The following is a 14,221-nucleotide window of genomic DNA, read 5'->3' on the forward strand; positions in this document are numbered from 1 at the left end:
ACAAAGAACTGTTTCCTGGTACAATCTCTTTATATTTTTTCCATCTCAAAGTCATACCAGGGAGGCCTAGCTGCAGAAGTCAGGAGACAGTGTGAAGAGGCAATTACATGAGCCATTTATTCAAATGGAAAATGGGGTTTGCACTCAGATTTACAGTGATGCATGTACTTGTGCAACGTGGCAGGAAAAAATCCAAGGAACCATTTGCAGAAATTAAAATGCATGTCGACAAGTTGGACATCCAACTCAGGGGGAAAAAAAAACACCCAACAAAAAAGAAATCAAAAATCGCTAAGGCTAAGCTTTTGTACACTTGCAAACACTCTTATTTCCCAAAGCAGAAGGATGTATGGTGCTTTGGCTTGATGTACGTGCTTATTTACTGCATATGAATATGCTATCTAAATAGACATTTTTTGATGTGTAATTTTAAAAAATTGGGCCTTTTGTGCCTACTTGTTTCTGGAGAATAATTCCCACTGCCAAAATTGCCACTAGGCACAAGCATGAGGTCTTTATCCCACGGCCAAAGCTGGTGGCAGCAGAACCCACGTGAAATCTGTGTGCTGGCCATAAGGGATGGATGAGAACCCCAAATCAACAGCACAGAGAAGCCCAATTCAGTAAATGACACCCTGTCAACCTTTTGAAGGAAAATAGTTTTGAGGGTACTTTTTGTGTACTTTTAGATGCACATTATTTTTTCTTCAGCCTCCACCTCACACTCAGGTATAGAACCCCATTTTTAGGACAGCAGTAATAAGTCAGAAGTTTTGAGTTAAACAGAGGAGTTGCTGTCACCCCCTCTGTGCATGGGATCCAATTTCCTCAAGCACCTGCTGAGGAAAGAACAAATTAGGTGCTACCAAGAGCTTAACTACTTCCCATGTCATCAATGGCAACAAGGTAGCCTGCTGGAGGCTAATGAACAGGCTGTAACACCATAATAACAAATGCACCATGGAAGTTAGGCATATTCCATGAATTCTGAACCAGTGTGCCTTTGCTTAGGCAGGGCTTTCTAGGCTAAAACAGCAAAGGGTGATTAACATGATAATGGGAAGAAGGCCATACTCCATTGGCCGAAAGCTGACACAGCCAACCATATAAAAGGAAATAGTTTGGATTGGCTAGTTATCCCTAGGCAGCTCAAGAAAGTATCCTCCTGGAGTCCATTTGGAAATCAAGGCTGTTAATGGAAAAGCAGCTGGATTTCTGCTGCACTCTTTCTGGGGAATCTGTTCTGGCAGACGAGCGCAGCACACGTACGTACACATGTCCTCGCAAACACACTGGCACACGCATGCTGAGGGCTCCTAACTTCAAAATAAAACACAAAAAAACCTTGAAAGAGCAAAACAGGATTGGGTAGTGACTGATTCATGTGGTCACACAGTCACCTTTAAAACTTGAAGCCTTCCTCCTACTTAAAACTTCAAAGCCAAGTTCTGTGCCTTGTCCAATGCTGATCTCAGCTACGAGGGGTCCCTCAGTACCAGCTAGAGGACAGTATTTCAGCCTGACTCTATTTCAAACCTTCAAAGTTATATTTAACACAGATAAATGATTCATTTTTAATTGATTTGGTGCTTCTGAAAGCTACTTACTAACAGATCTGGAGACAGGATGTCTTTGTTTACCCACAGACCCAGTGCTAGCCATATTACCCACACCATTTCACAATCTTATAAAACACTCTGATTAGCATGAGGAACCCTCAGCAGATTTCAGACTTCCTCACTGTGCCGCCTTTAGCCTCAGCTGGGACCTGTGCATGCAGATGAGAAGCTTAAGCAAGGTGATGGCTCCTGTTACAGGGCACCCCACTTGAAATGGAGAGAGGTTAAATGGCCTATACAGGTCTCAAAATAACTACAGCTAGATTAGCACCCAAGTGTATCTGCAAGGGATGGAAGAGCTGATTTTTTGGCCCATTAATAACTGCCTCTAAAAGAATGTCCCAAAACATCCTTCTGTTATCAGTAAATGGGAAGCACTAGTTTTAATACAACTATAATTAGTTGTGGTACCAAATATGATTTTCTATTATTACTTTTCTGCTTTACGAACATTATTAATGGATCAGTTATCTTTTTGTAAAGTTTTATCTTCACAAGTGGTGACAGCGAAGGTGCCCACACTCTGAGGAGCTAACAGAGTCTAGGTGATGGCATCTAGGTGATAAGAGAGACCAGATGAGCAGGCCTTCAGCTGAGAGCTCATTCCCCACAAATGTTAATAAATTTAATTCTAGTCTTGGCACACAATTGTAGTAATAACAACAGAGGGTTCTGTTTTCTTTTCTGAAGTATCTATTGTTCCCATGGGTTTTCCAGACTATCCTCCTTTAAATCTGGAAATAGTTTCCTGTTCCACAAAGAAAATATTCCTCCATTCAAGTGGATTTACAAGGGAAGAGAAGGGTTGTGGGGGAGAACAAAGAGAGGGAACTGAGTCCAAGCAAGTGTGCAGGGGAAAAGAAACTGAATAAAGGAAGACAATAGGATTTATTCTTCCAACTTTCTATGCTACCTCCTTTGCTTCTTCACTCCAAATAACCTAGGTGGGCTAAAAATAGTAACACCATACAAGATGAAATTCTAAAGTCTAAACATTTGCCACTGTTAATGCTAAACAAGCATTTTTCCACAAGTTTACCACAGGATACCTGTGGTACAAAATAAAGATAAATCTGTGTAAGAGAAAGTGACTTGAAATGTGACTGTTTGCAGTATTAAGAAATGAAAAATCTCAATACTAAATAATTTGTCAAGTTTCTTAAGATATGCACATTCCTCTAGAAGGCATGTGGAAATGAATTAATAAAATGTATTCAGAACTGAAGGTGAGAAACACAGAAAGATATTCAGAAAAACAGGGAAGCATCACCTATGATGAGATCTAAAAAAGGCCTTGAACTATACTTGTGTCAGATACTGGAATAATACCATTGTCTGTGATGCTCATATGAAAAAACACTTTCAGTCCTATCCAAACAGAATAGTTCACACAAAACTATATGAATGAAACAAAAATGGATGTTAGAGGAATCTTTTACTACTAAGATGTATTTTATTTATTCCTCTAAGTCATGTCTCTTGCAGAAGACCATTGACTTGTCTTAAAACTCCTAAAAACAAATCCTCCAAAGAGGATGTTGCCATACACACACTGCAAAAACTGTGCCTGCCTGGAAATCTGTCATGTTGATCAGCATGAATGGATCCTAGGCAGGCATTCTAGAAACAAGCATGATCAATTTGCAGGTTTTCTTCCTGTTTGTGGGCCATACTAAAAATGTGAGGAAGACAGAATACAGTAGGATTTTTAAGGGTTTTGTGCTTTCTTTCATTCTTATGGATTAAAAAAACAAGCCTGTCAAGCAATTCTGAGTATTTTTCAATGCTCCTCTAGCTGTCATCTATTAATCTTCAGAATAAAACCTCAAATAATTTAATGTAAAAAACCAAAACAAAATATAACAAAATGATCATAGTTCATTTTTGGTGCTATATGCACTTGCATATATACACAAACCTAAATACCTCCAGTAAAAAGGAATTGTTCAGTTTCTCCTGTTCTGTTTTTCTTCCCAGATACTCTTTATTCATCAAGGGCTAATATTTATTTTCTCCCTTTCTTTCACTTTGGGGTTAAATCTTCGTTTAAGTTCTTTTTCCTGAAATTCCTTTAGGTTTCCACACTCACCTCTTCTATCAAAAAGTAAAGAACGCCTGGTGGAGCAACTTCTGACATGGAAAGAAGTTACAGATTTTATATGTTATTATCATCTTTTCCATTTGCTTGGATTTCATTTGGCTTATTCTTATTTAATCTGAAATATATACCCACTACTTAAAAACCTAATCTACCTGTATGATCCACCTGACTGTATCTTGTCCTAATCTTCAACTGCTTTTCTATTTAAGAAAAAGAAATTAGTAGTTTAAAAAATGAAATGTAGAAATATTCAAGAGCTGGAGAGAAGTAGCTGTTCTCTGAACACGTGCAGATCACTCTACATGCACTGTGCACTGCAGATTGCTCCATTAAAGTGGTATTTTACCTGTGTGCAGCACACTAACAAGATGACAAGAGAGTTCAAGTTCAACTTGCTTGGCTTTTCTATGAAGCCAATGAAGTTAAGTAAACACCGTTCTTGAATGCAGAGATGTATCACCATTTAAAAGCCAGTATAATTCTTTGAAAATCCCTCTACTAGGCAAACACAAAGGGCACTCATTGCCTTCAGAACCCTGAGTGAAACACCAATAGTTTTAATAGTGAACTGATATCAGATTCAGGTCTTGTACCTATAATGAAGTATAAGATAATTAATTATTCCTAGTAGCAATACATATATTCCTGGGATGCTGATCTCTGATATTAGCATATGTGCAGGCCACAGACACCAGTAAGGTACCATTTGCCATCATCACAAATGCAGATTTTTCATTATCTTCTATAAAGAAACTCAGAACTTCCCTCATGGGATGAAAGTCAAAGCATTTACCTTATTGAAGAACTTAAAATTTTCCCCTGAGACAACAAGTATAACAAGTATGGAAGCTGTCACTGAAAAGAAAGAGTTAAAGCAAGAAATAAGACAGAAAATGGCAATGTGTTCTGCTAGCTGATAAGGAAGGGAAAAGTAATTCCATAGGTGCAGAAATACAAATTAGTCCTACCTAATAGAACAGAAGTATTTTTCAAGAATTTAGAAGAAAACAAAGTCCTGAGAAGGAAGAAGGAAAATGACCTAGCCAGATCTAGGTATCACACCAAAGGTGGGATATTTCCATTGCTCATTCTTCTGCAAAATTATTTTCGTGTGCCTGGAGGCTTAGTCACACCCAAAGGGAACAATATCCAGTGGTTTTACCAAAAGAGAAAAGACCAGAAAAGAAATCAATCTTTCTATGGGATAGGCTCAGGAGGCTGGATGGGGCACTGCTCCAGCATGGCAGTGCTCAGCTGGACGCTGCTGCCCCACACAGCCCCACATGGAGCAGGGATACAAATTCCTGCCAGGGAACAACCTGGCCCAGCTCCCTGGGAGGCACCTCAGCCCATGTCCTCAGGACATACTTAGGGCCCTCTCTTGCTTACCAAGCCCCTGGTGTTCTAGTTGAATGGATGGTATTTTCAGGTGCTTTTAATTCAGTAAGATGTGTTTGTGGGTGCTTTAATTAGCAGATTGACATAAACAGGCATCTACGGCTGGAATTATTCATTAGGAGTTGGGTGCCTAATTTCCTTAGATACTTTTGAAAATCTCACCCCATCATGTTTAATTAAAAATGTCAGATGATATCAATACTCAGATGTGTCTGCTGTTGGTCTCCTGAGAAGATTTCCAAAATCCACTTCTCATTCCATCTGTTCCTGACAGAGGAAGGACTGACTTGGCCCATTCTTGAACCAAAACGACAACAAATAATTTAAAAAGACTGTAAACTGCAAATGATATTAATCTCCTGAGTAGGCTTCTGGAACCTTACTTGGATCTACATGCTCCTGAGTAACTTGTAAGCTAAGAAATAGGAAAGCAGGCTATCTGCAAAAAGTCAAGGACAGCACACTTTTATGTAATGTGCATCAGACAATGTCCAGATTTGCTAAGAAACTACTTATCCCCTACTGGCCCCTACACAAGAGCCATGAAGCAGGTTCTTTAAAATCACTATTAAAATCATACACACACACAAACAAGCTCACACAAATGCATACAGACCTCCAAGTAACCTCAAAACATTCACTCTGACAGACATTCCTAGGGACAAGGGGACAGGCTCTTTAGCACATAGATTTGGCTTAAGTGAGAAGTTGGGGGGTAGGATGGAGTTCCATTTTCCCTCACAAGTTCCTATATACTCCTGTTCATTATTATTTTCCTGGTAAGAAATAATCTCATTCCTCAAATATGACAGATTTTTTTATTTTTTTGGGTTCTCAGCATCTCCATTTTTCATTAAAGTACCCCAGCTTTTCCAAATCTGCCAGTTCAGTAGAATCAGAATTCATGGACAAACTCAATCCCCACTGCTCAAGAGTCCCAGCTCTCTAAATGGTAAATCTAGGGCAGTTCTGAGATAAAAAATCTGATGTGCTGCTTCTAGGAATCAAGGTGCTTGAGAGGCTAAGAAACTTCTGATTGTTCTATGTGAATTACTCTACTCTTCCTCCTGTTTTGCTGAGATTTTTTTAGTAGCACAAGTGATTTGATAAAGTGACAATTTAATATAGAAAATAATAATATCAGACATTGAAGATCTACATTTTATCCCTCAGATACTTTAGAGTTCAGCTGTACTTACTCGGGGAACAGGGGATGTCTGGGTACCTTTCCTTTGGCCACTGGTCTCGGGTGTCAGGTCTCGGTGGTCTACCTGAATGTGGCTCTCTAGGTCTTCAGCACTTTCAAATTTGACACTACACTCTGGACACCTCAGGCTGCCACACGGCCTCTCGTTCACCTCCTGTGGAGTCAAGCTCGAAGACTGTCCGTTGGTGCTCCTGGTCATGCATCCAGCACACAGGCCATAGGGAAGGCCGTTCACATCCAGCTTTACCAAGTCCTGCTTATTGCGGAACTCCTTCAAGCACAGCGCACACTTGTAGAGTTTTTGCAAGGCCTGGCCATTGGGCGATGAGGTTGCAGAGTTTCCTGCCAATTTCTGCATATGGAACGTCCCATGAATTTTCAGCTCCAGGGTAGAGGTGACTGTCTGCATGCAGACAACGCAGCGAAAGCCAGTGAGGGAGTTTCTGAGATCTGGATGCATCTGGCAGTGCTCGATGAATTCCTCCTCGCTCTGCAGTGGCATTTTGCAGATCCGACACGTGCCTGTATCCAAACTCTTGCTGTGAGTGACTTTGTGCTCCGTCAGGGTCAGGAGCGATGGGAAGCGTTCCCCACAGATGGGGCACATGTAGTGCTTAGCTGGGCCTCGATGGGTCTGCATGTGCTCCCTCAGGCCATTTTCTGAGAAAAAGGTCCTTGAGCAGATATTACACTTGTGGCTACCTTTGATGAATTCTGCTTTCTTCCTAGAGCAGTCATCCTCCCCAGGCCTGATGTTATGATCTCTCAAACGATGGTTCTGCAAGAGGACCTCCATAGTGTAGGCAGCCCCACAAATGTCACAGCCATACATGGGCTCAGAAGCATCCACATCGTCCTCACTGGCTTCGTGACTGTTGGAAGTATCCGGATTCTTCATCAACATGTTCTGGATATCTGCCCCTTCTGTCTTCTTGTTTGTTGGGGTCATGCCATTAGCTGTACCATTCTCAGCGCTAGCATCAAAAACACAATGTTTTTCCCGCAAGTGTTTTTCAAGCAAGATGATGGCATGAAAAGCTTTGCTACAAAACTTGCAGTTGTATTTTTTGCTGTGGGTTGTGATGTGGCACTGCAGTTCTACCTCTGTGCTGAAGGTCTCACCGCAGAAGATACATTTGTGAGACTTTGATGGATTACCCAAGTGACTATGCTTCACATGGATCTGGAGATCCACCTCCTTCCTAAAATCCCAGTTACAGGCTGTGCAACGATACATCTTCTTTTCATTGCTATGCTTGACTGCCAGATGCACTTGGATAGATACCTTGGAATCAAAAACTTCTTGGCAAAGGGTGCAGTGATACAACACAAAAGTATGCATGTCCAACAAATGCTTCTGCAAATCATCCACTGAAGAAAACTGTTTGTCACAGCTCTCACATACATAATGAGTGGAAGTTGTCATGTAGTGTACGGTGAGATGTTGCAGAAGAGACTCCTGGGAATCAAAGTCTTCTTTACACTGAGGGCAAGACTGTTTCCTCAACAGCAACTCCAAATGCAACTTTAAATGGGTCTGAAAACTTTCAAAATTTGAGAACTTTAGATCACACTGATTACACGGGTATTCGCCATTAGACACTGAGTTTGCGCTTGCAGAAAGCCGCTGCCTTTTAGGGGAAGAGACTTCAACATCAGAAGAAACTGGACTCTGCTCTGCTTTTGACTTCTTATTGTGTGCCAGAGGAATGTTCTTGTGGTTTTCTTTAATATGCTTTGTAAGCTTCAGGATGGAGCCAAAAATGGGGGAGTTTGTGCAATAAGGGCATGAATAAACTTCCATAAAAGACTGTGTTGGCTGAATGACAGGGGAATCCAATTTTGAATTTCCTACATTGCAGTGAGTCTGCTGGATGTGCTCAGTCAAGGTAGCTTCGGTCAGAAAGCCCATGGAGCACTGGTTGCAGAAGAAAGCATTGTTGCCATCTTGAGGGGTAGCGTTTGGGCCGCAGTGAGTAATGCGGATGTGTTCCTGCAAGCTATTGATATCGGCAAACATCTCCGGGCAGTAATTACAATGAAAGGCAGAAATGTTGCTAAACTGCATCATGGGATAGGCATGGTTTTTGTGCACTTTTCTCACGTGTTCATTCAAGTTGTACAGTGTAGGCATGGAATCAAGGCAGATCTGGCACGTGTGGCTTTGCTGAGGTTTGTCTGCATGAATGGTCTTCAGATGGATCTCCAGAACAGCAAGGCTGTTGAAGTCACGCTTCGAGCAGTAGGGACAGCTGTAAGTAACTTTAGACCAGTTCTGGCCATCCTCTCTGTCAACAGACCTGGTTTTCTTTTGTCCTCTCAAAGGCTTTAAGGTCGAATCTGGAGTGGAACCTCTTTCCACTGACGCGCTGGAGTCCGGCGTTGCGCTGCTCATGGACGCCACACTGCCCAGGACTGGGTCAGGGCTGATGCTGTGGTTGCTGGAGTCAGGTTGTCTGTGGCTGTCCAAGTGGCAATAGACTTCCTCCACTGAAGAAAACTGCTCTGGGCACATAGGGCACTTGTGTTTCTTGTTGGCATGGGCTTGATGAATGTGTGAGAGCAGCGAGTTTTCGTCTACAAATACTTCAGGGCAATGAATACACTGCAAATCTGCCTTCTCGGAAAGCTGTGGGTGGCGTGTCATTACGTGCTTCTCCAAATCTTCAGTCTGACTGAATGTCTCTTCACAGTAATCACACATAAAATCATCCTTCTTCACCTCTTTCTCAGTCTTTGCCATATGTTCCTTGTTCTTTTTATGAGCTTGCATGTGACTCTGCAATGAGCTGGTAGATGAAAACCCACGTTTACACACAGTACACTTGAATGGTTTGCTGGAGCTGTGGGTTTTCAGGTGGATTTTGAGGTGGTCGCTGCGGGAGAATGCAGCCTCGCATTCGTGGCAATGGTACTTTTTATCCCCTGTGTGAAGCTTTATGTGGCGATCCCTACTCCTCTTGTGCTTAAAAAGCCGGCTACAGTAGGTGCATTTGAAAGGTAGTTTGTCACTGTGGATCTGCTCGTGCCTTTTAAGGTAGCTCAGGCGAATGAAGGACTTATCACAAAACTGACAGGGATACGGCAGGCCAGTCCCCCCTTCCTCCTCCCCGATGCCAAGATCACACCCATCTCCTATCATCTGAGTGGGTGATGCAACATCTTTGCTGGAGGGAGATGAAGCCACCCAGGAGAGTTGTGGGTCGTCATCACCATCTGTAATGGGAAAGCAGAAAGGAGATTAAAAACAATTCCCAGTGCATCTGTGAAATAAGGACAAAGCTCTCAACAACACTATGGGCTTCTGCTACTACAGCATTAAAAAAAAAATCAACTCAAAAAAACCCCCCAATAAACCCTCTTGAATTTGAAAAGAGGTTCGAGAAAGAGAAATAAAAATATATTTGTACATATAATTCACAAATATGCCAACACATAGTGTTAATAAAAAGCGTTTTTGTTTAGCAGGTTTAACACCTGCTCACTGTACTGTAAAGCAATAAACAATGAATAAAGAAAGCGAAACACAATGTGCAATGAAGCAATACAAACACTTCAGAAAGCTACAGTGTTAAGTGATCACCTGTGAATTTGTGGGTCTGTTAAATGCTACATCAAGATGATTTTAAGTAATGTCTCCATTAAAAAAATCCTTCAGTTCTGTCTCAAAACTGTAACAGAATGAAAGGCTGCTCAAAGGCAGAGTTGAACATCTAGGTGAAATAAAAGCATCAGATTTGAGAGAGCTCAAAAAAATCAGAGAAGATTTTTACCAAGATTACTATGTTTGCTTGTATAAAAGGTAATGTTGCTCTCTTGGTACAAAATCAAACAAATGTTTTTAAAGCCCGGGAAAATCACCACTGGAGATCTCTAGACATCACAAAAGAATCAAGTTCAGGATAAACTAAAAATGGCCCAGCCTCATTACCATAAAGAAACACAGCACAAACTCCAGCAGCCCCACAGTCATTTTAGGAAAAATACATAAAATGTTGTCAGCTTTCATTAACAGAATTGTTAACAAGAAACATAAGAGAGTGAGTTCAAATATCCTAATTCCAACAAACGCAGAGATGTTGAGTGAAACATAACTGCCACTAGTCTGATATCAAACTAAACCACAGAATGAAGCAAAAATAAAGTTCATGTAAATGATGGAAGGCGCTGACCATGCAAACATTTGGAGATTCCAAAAACAAGCCGGTTCTCGAGATACACCGTCCTTATAAAACATTTAATGTTTTAAATACTTCAGTTTTTACTAAAACAAACCAGTAAAAAAATCCCTGACTGTGTGTGTAGGCCGCCACATGCACACTCCTCGTGCCTGCCAACTACACATTCTCCAGGCGGAGAAGGCACAAGCAGAGAAGGCACAAGTTTGGCAAGGAGCTCTCAAAGAAGGGCTCGGCTAATGAGGGTATCACCACCGTACCAGGCAGCTCCTGCAGCACCGTCTGCTCTGGCAAACACCTGCTTTTTCATCCCAGGTAAAGAAAGAGAGCAGCGACCTTGGAGAAAACTAAACCAAATAAGCACAGCCCAAAATAAGCACACCCCAAACAACTTTTCCGGCACAATGGGGATGTCTATTTTCCAGGTCAGGCATCTGCTCTCTGTACCCCGTGCTCCCCAGAGAGCTCTGCTCCCTGGTTTAACTAAACCTCCTGCTCCAGAGTGATGCTGGACACCGAGAAGCTCCTTCTTCCTGCTCCCGAAATGCACCTCGACTCTCAGCGAGCATCCGCGCTTCTAAGATGCTCAAGGTCTTTGCGCTCAACTAGCTCCTCCAAATCCGGCGGAGCCCAAGCCTAAAACACAGACAAGGAGCTCCTGATTTTTATGTAAACTTTTCTCAGGCTTGACTCCCCCGACCACGAACGGCTCTCTGTCTGCAGCTGCAACAAAGCCTCATGTTCCCAATTTAAGCCACCTCCGCCGCCCACCGCGCTGCCAGCACAGCTTTGCAGAGCCCCCGGGGAGCCCCCGGCCCCCGCCATCCCCCAGCTTTGCCGCCAGCCGTATCCGGGGCTCCGTCCCCACGGACCTGCGGCCACGGGCCGTCGGAGGGAAGAGGCAGCCGGCTGCCAGCGCCCGGATTAGGGGCCCCGGGGAGGTGCCGGTAGCTCAGGGCTGCCTAATTCCCTCCTCTCACCAGCTGGGCTCCTCCAGGGGCAAGGAGACAAAGGGGAGCACGAGGGGGATGCTGGGCCTGAACTAGGGCAGCACATGTTGCGTTTGTGCTGCTGCTGCTGTCTACGGAGAGGGGGAGAAAGGAGAAAAACAACAAGAGGAAAAGCACCCCAACAATTTGCTAGTTACTGCTCGGGCTTACTGGCTGTAATTATTATAATTTTATATGTCTGTTTGCAGAAATGTTTGCAGAAACACGTGCATTTGAAATATGCCCCCTCTCGCAGTCGTGTGCGGAGCGGCGGCGCACGCAGGAAGGGCTGAGCCGAGAGAAGCCGAGCTCTCCAAACGCCTCCACCGAATAAAGCTCCATTGTTCGGCTCGGAAACCTGAGATGCCATGGGCCAAATCCAGGGGTAACACAGGCTGGGCCAACTGCTTTCACTTATTTACATCCATATGCACGTATGCCAACCATTACATTGGCCCACCACGCAAACTGAACAAATCTCTAGAAAGTCTCTTTTTCCTCTGAAATTAACAGATCTACCTCAAAAGACAGTCTAACACTCAAATAGAGCCAGTTCCTCTCCAGCTCCTGCTCTTCAAACATATTGGGCTATTCAGAAAACAAAATCAAAGCTGGTATTAGTATTACTATGTGAGTGAAGCATAAAGCCTTTGCTAATATAATTTGGATTTTAAAAAAATAACATTTCTCAGGTTGGAAAGCTGGATTTGTCATAAAATGGAAGTGTTTACAGAGAATGCAAAGATTATCTCCTTTTGTTAGCTTCAGTTGGACCTTTTACCAATTTTCATGTTTAATTTCTTGATTCTTTTTATTCCAGCATTTTCTCATACTTTTATCGATTAAAAAGAATTTTAGAAGAAACTTCAAGCACCAGAAACAACCTACCTGGATTTCTTACTAACAAGATACTAAATTACTGAACACCTAAACTGAAGAAATTAGGGAAAACTCATTATCAGTAATCTCTTTATGGAATGAATGAATAATAGCCCTGTTAATTTTAACTTGCTATATTAAATTGAAGAAAAGACCAATAATGAACTGAGGAGAAAATTCTAAGGTATTTTACCACAGTAATATTTTAGTGGGAAGATATATTTTAGATGTGGTATGACATGTCTGGAAAAGATGGTTAGAATAATAATTCTACATTAATGCAATCAAAGGAATGTAGCAGAATGAGAAAAATCACTTTCAAAAAGGAGATTAAAGTCATTAAAATGGCTAATCCTGCAAAGTGGGACTGTTCTAAAATAGAGAATCACATGGCTGGTGCAAGGCTTTTGTCATTTGTGCATAAGAGAATCAAAACAAGTATTAAAAGGGTAAGAAAATTCAATAAAAAGTTTAATTAGGAAAAAAAAGAGCATTAAGGAAGCTTCAGGATGCCAGTAGTCCTCAGGATATATGTGCAGGTCATGAAGCTTAAAGGGCCATTCTTGATAATCAATCTCAAAGTGGTACAGTAATTTAGCAACTTAATGTTCAGCACGTTTACAGGACTGCAAGCATTTATCATCATCAGTGAGGAGCTAATTCCAGCCTCAATGCATTCAATAAATGTATTTTTCCTTCTAAGAAGAACAATTTGGCCAAAATGTAGTATAAATCATACTTCATTCTCTATTTATCTTCCAGATAACACAAGCCAAGTTCAGAGACATATTCATGAAGCTAAAACAATAAAATGAAGTTTTAAAAAGATGTGGTCTCTCGTAGAAGGGAGACAAATGGCTCATCACAGATTGCCAGGAGTAAGCAGCACTGCCATCTCAGCATACACTGCTGACATTGATATATTTATTATTCCAGAGTCATTTTGCTAATAGAAATATAATCAACCAGACACAATTTCACAGTCCCTGCAAACACCTTCCCATCTCCCTGCCCACAGGTAGCTGGAAACAGTTCACTCCTGCTGAACTTTAAACAGAGCTTCATTTTCTTGCTCAGCTCCCCAGCTGAGCTCCCCCAGCTCACCCAGCCCTGGGGGCCACATTCCTGGGCAGGAAGTGCACAAACCCAGGCTACCCCCAGCTGGTTCCTTTTCCTTTCAAGAACAAAACACATGCACAGAGATCACATTTGCTGGCCTGGACCTGAAGCTCATCCTCGCCTAAAGCTGTTGTTCACCAACAGAGTATCACTGGGTCCCCCTCCACTGAAAAATCTCCCCACTCTGTCTCCCCTATGTGTGGGGAGCTCAGGGGGGCTCTTCCACAGGGCCTCTATGCATCCCTCCACAGCACGGGCACGCTGCAATGTGGCCTGGGCACTACAGCAGGCCAGTTCCTCCCAGTCCCACCAGCACAGACTGAGCACCACAGGGCTCAGGAGAGCCTGCACAACCATCCCCAGGCATCAGAAAAATCCAGGGTCTGGCCAAAGAAACATCTTTAAGACTCCCATCCTGAGCCCAGAAGGCATCTCCATACAGGACAATAAACCAAGGAGGTCAGATTTAGAATGCGATCTTATTCTATCAGGTTTATTCCTCCAGCACAGAGCTAGTACACAAGAGAAATACTTAAATTAACAAACATAAAACCTTGAAATTGATTGTTGAAGGAAGGATTGCTGTTTAAGCTCAGACTTCTGGTTCTGAGTCCCTCCATGATACACAAGTTACAGATGGTCAAAGCACTGAAAATGCTTTAAGCTGTTGAAAGTTGATGGAATTCTTGCACCCAAAAAAGTAACTTTTAAAAACAAGCTTGCAAGCTTGG

At 42.3% G+C, this 14,221-nt stretch overlaps 1 protein-coding gene across 4 annotated transcripts in view; it reads right to left on the reverse strand.

The window, feature by feature from the left end:
- ZNF423 (zinc finger protein 423) overlaps positions 1 to 14,221 on the reverse strand; it is a 221,696-nt gene that overhangs the window by 85,796 nt on the left and 121,679 nt on the right. For all 4 annotated transcript variants that reach the window (XM_059857060.1, XM_059857061.1, XM_059857064.1 and 1 more), the window contains one exon: positions 6,318 to 9,541. In XM_059857060.1, coding sequence (XP_059713043.1) covers positions 6,318 to 9,541 — 3,224 coding nt within the window. The remainder of the gene's footprint in view (positions 1 to 6,317; positions 9,542 to 14,221) is intronic.

This window comes from Haemorhous mexicanus, chromosome 12 (assembly GCF_027477595.1).
Source record: "Haemorhous mexicanus isolate bHaeMex1 chromosome 12, bHaeMex1.pri, whole genome shotgun sequence".
NCBI lineage: Eukaryota > Metazoa > Chordata > Aves > Passeriformes > Fringillidae > Haemorhous > Haemorhous mexicanus.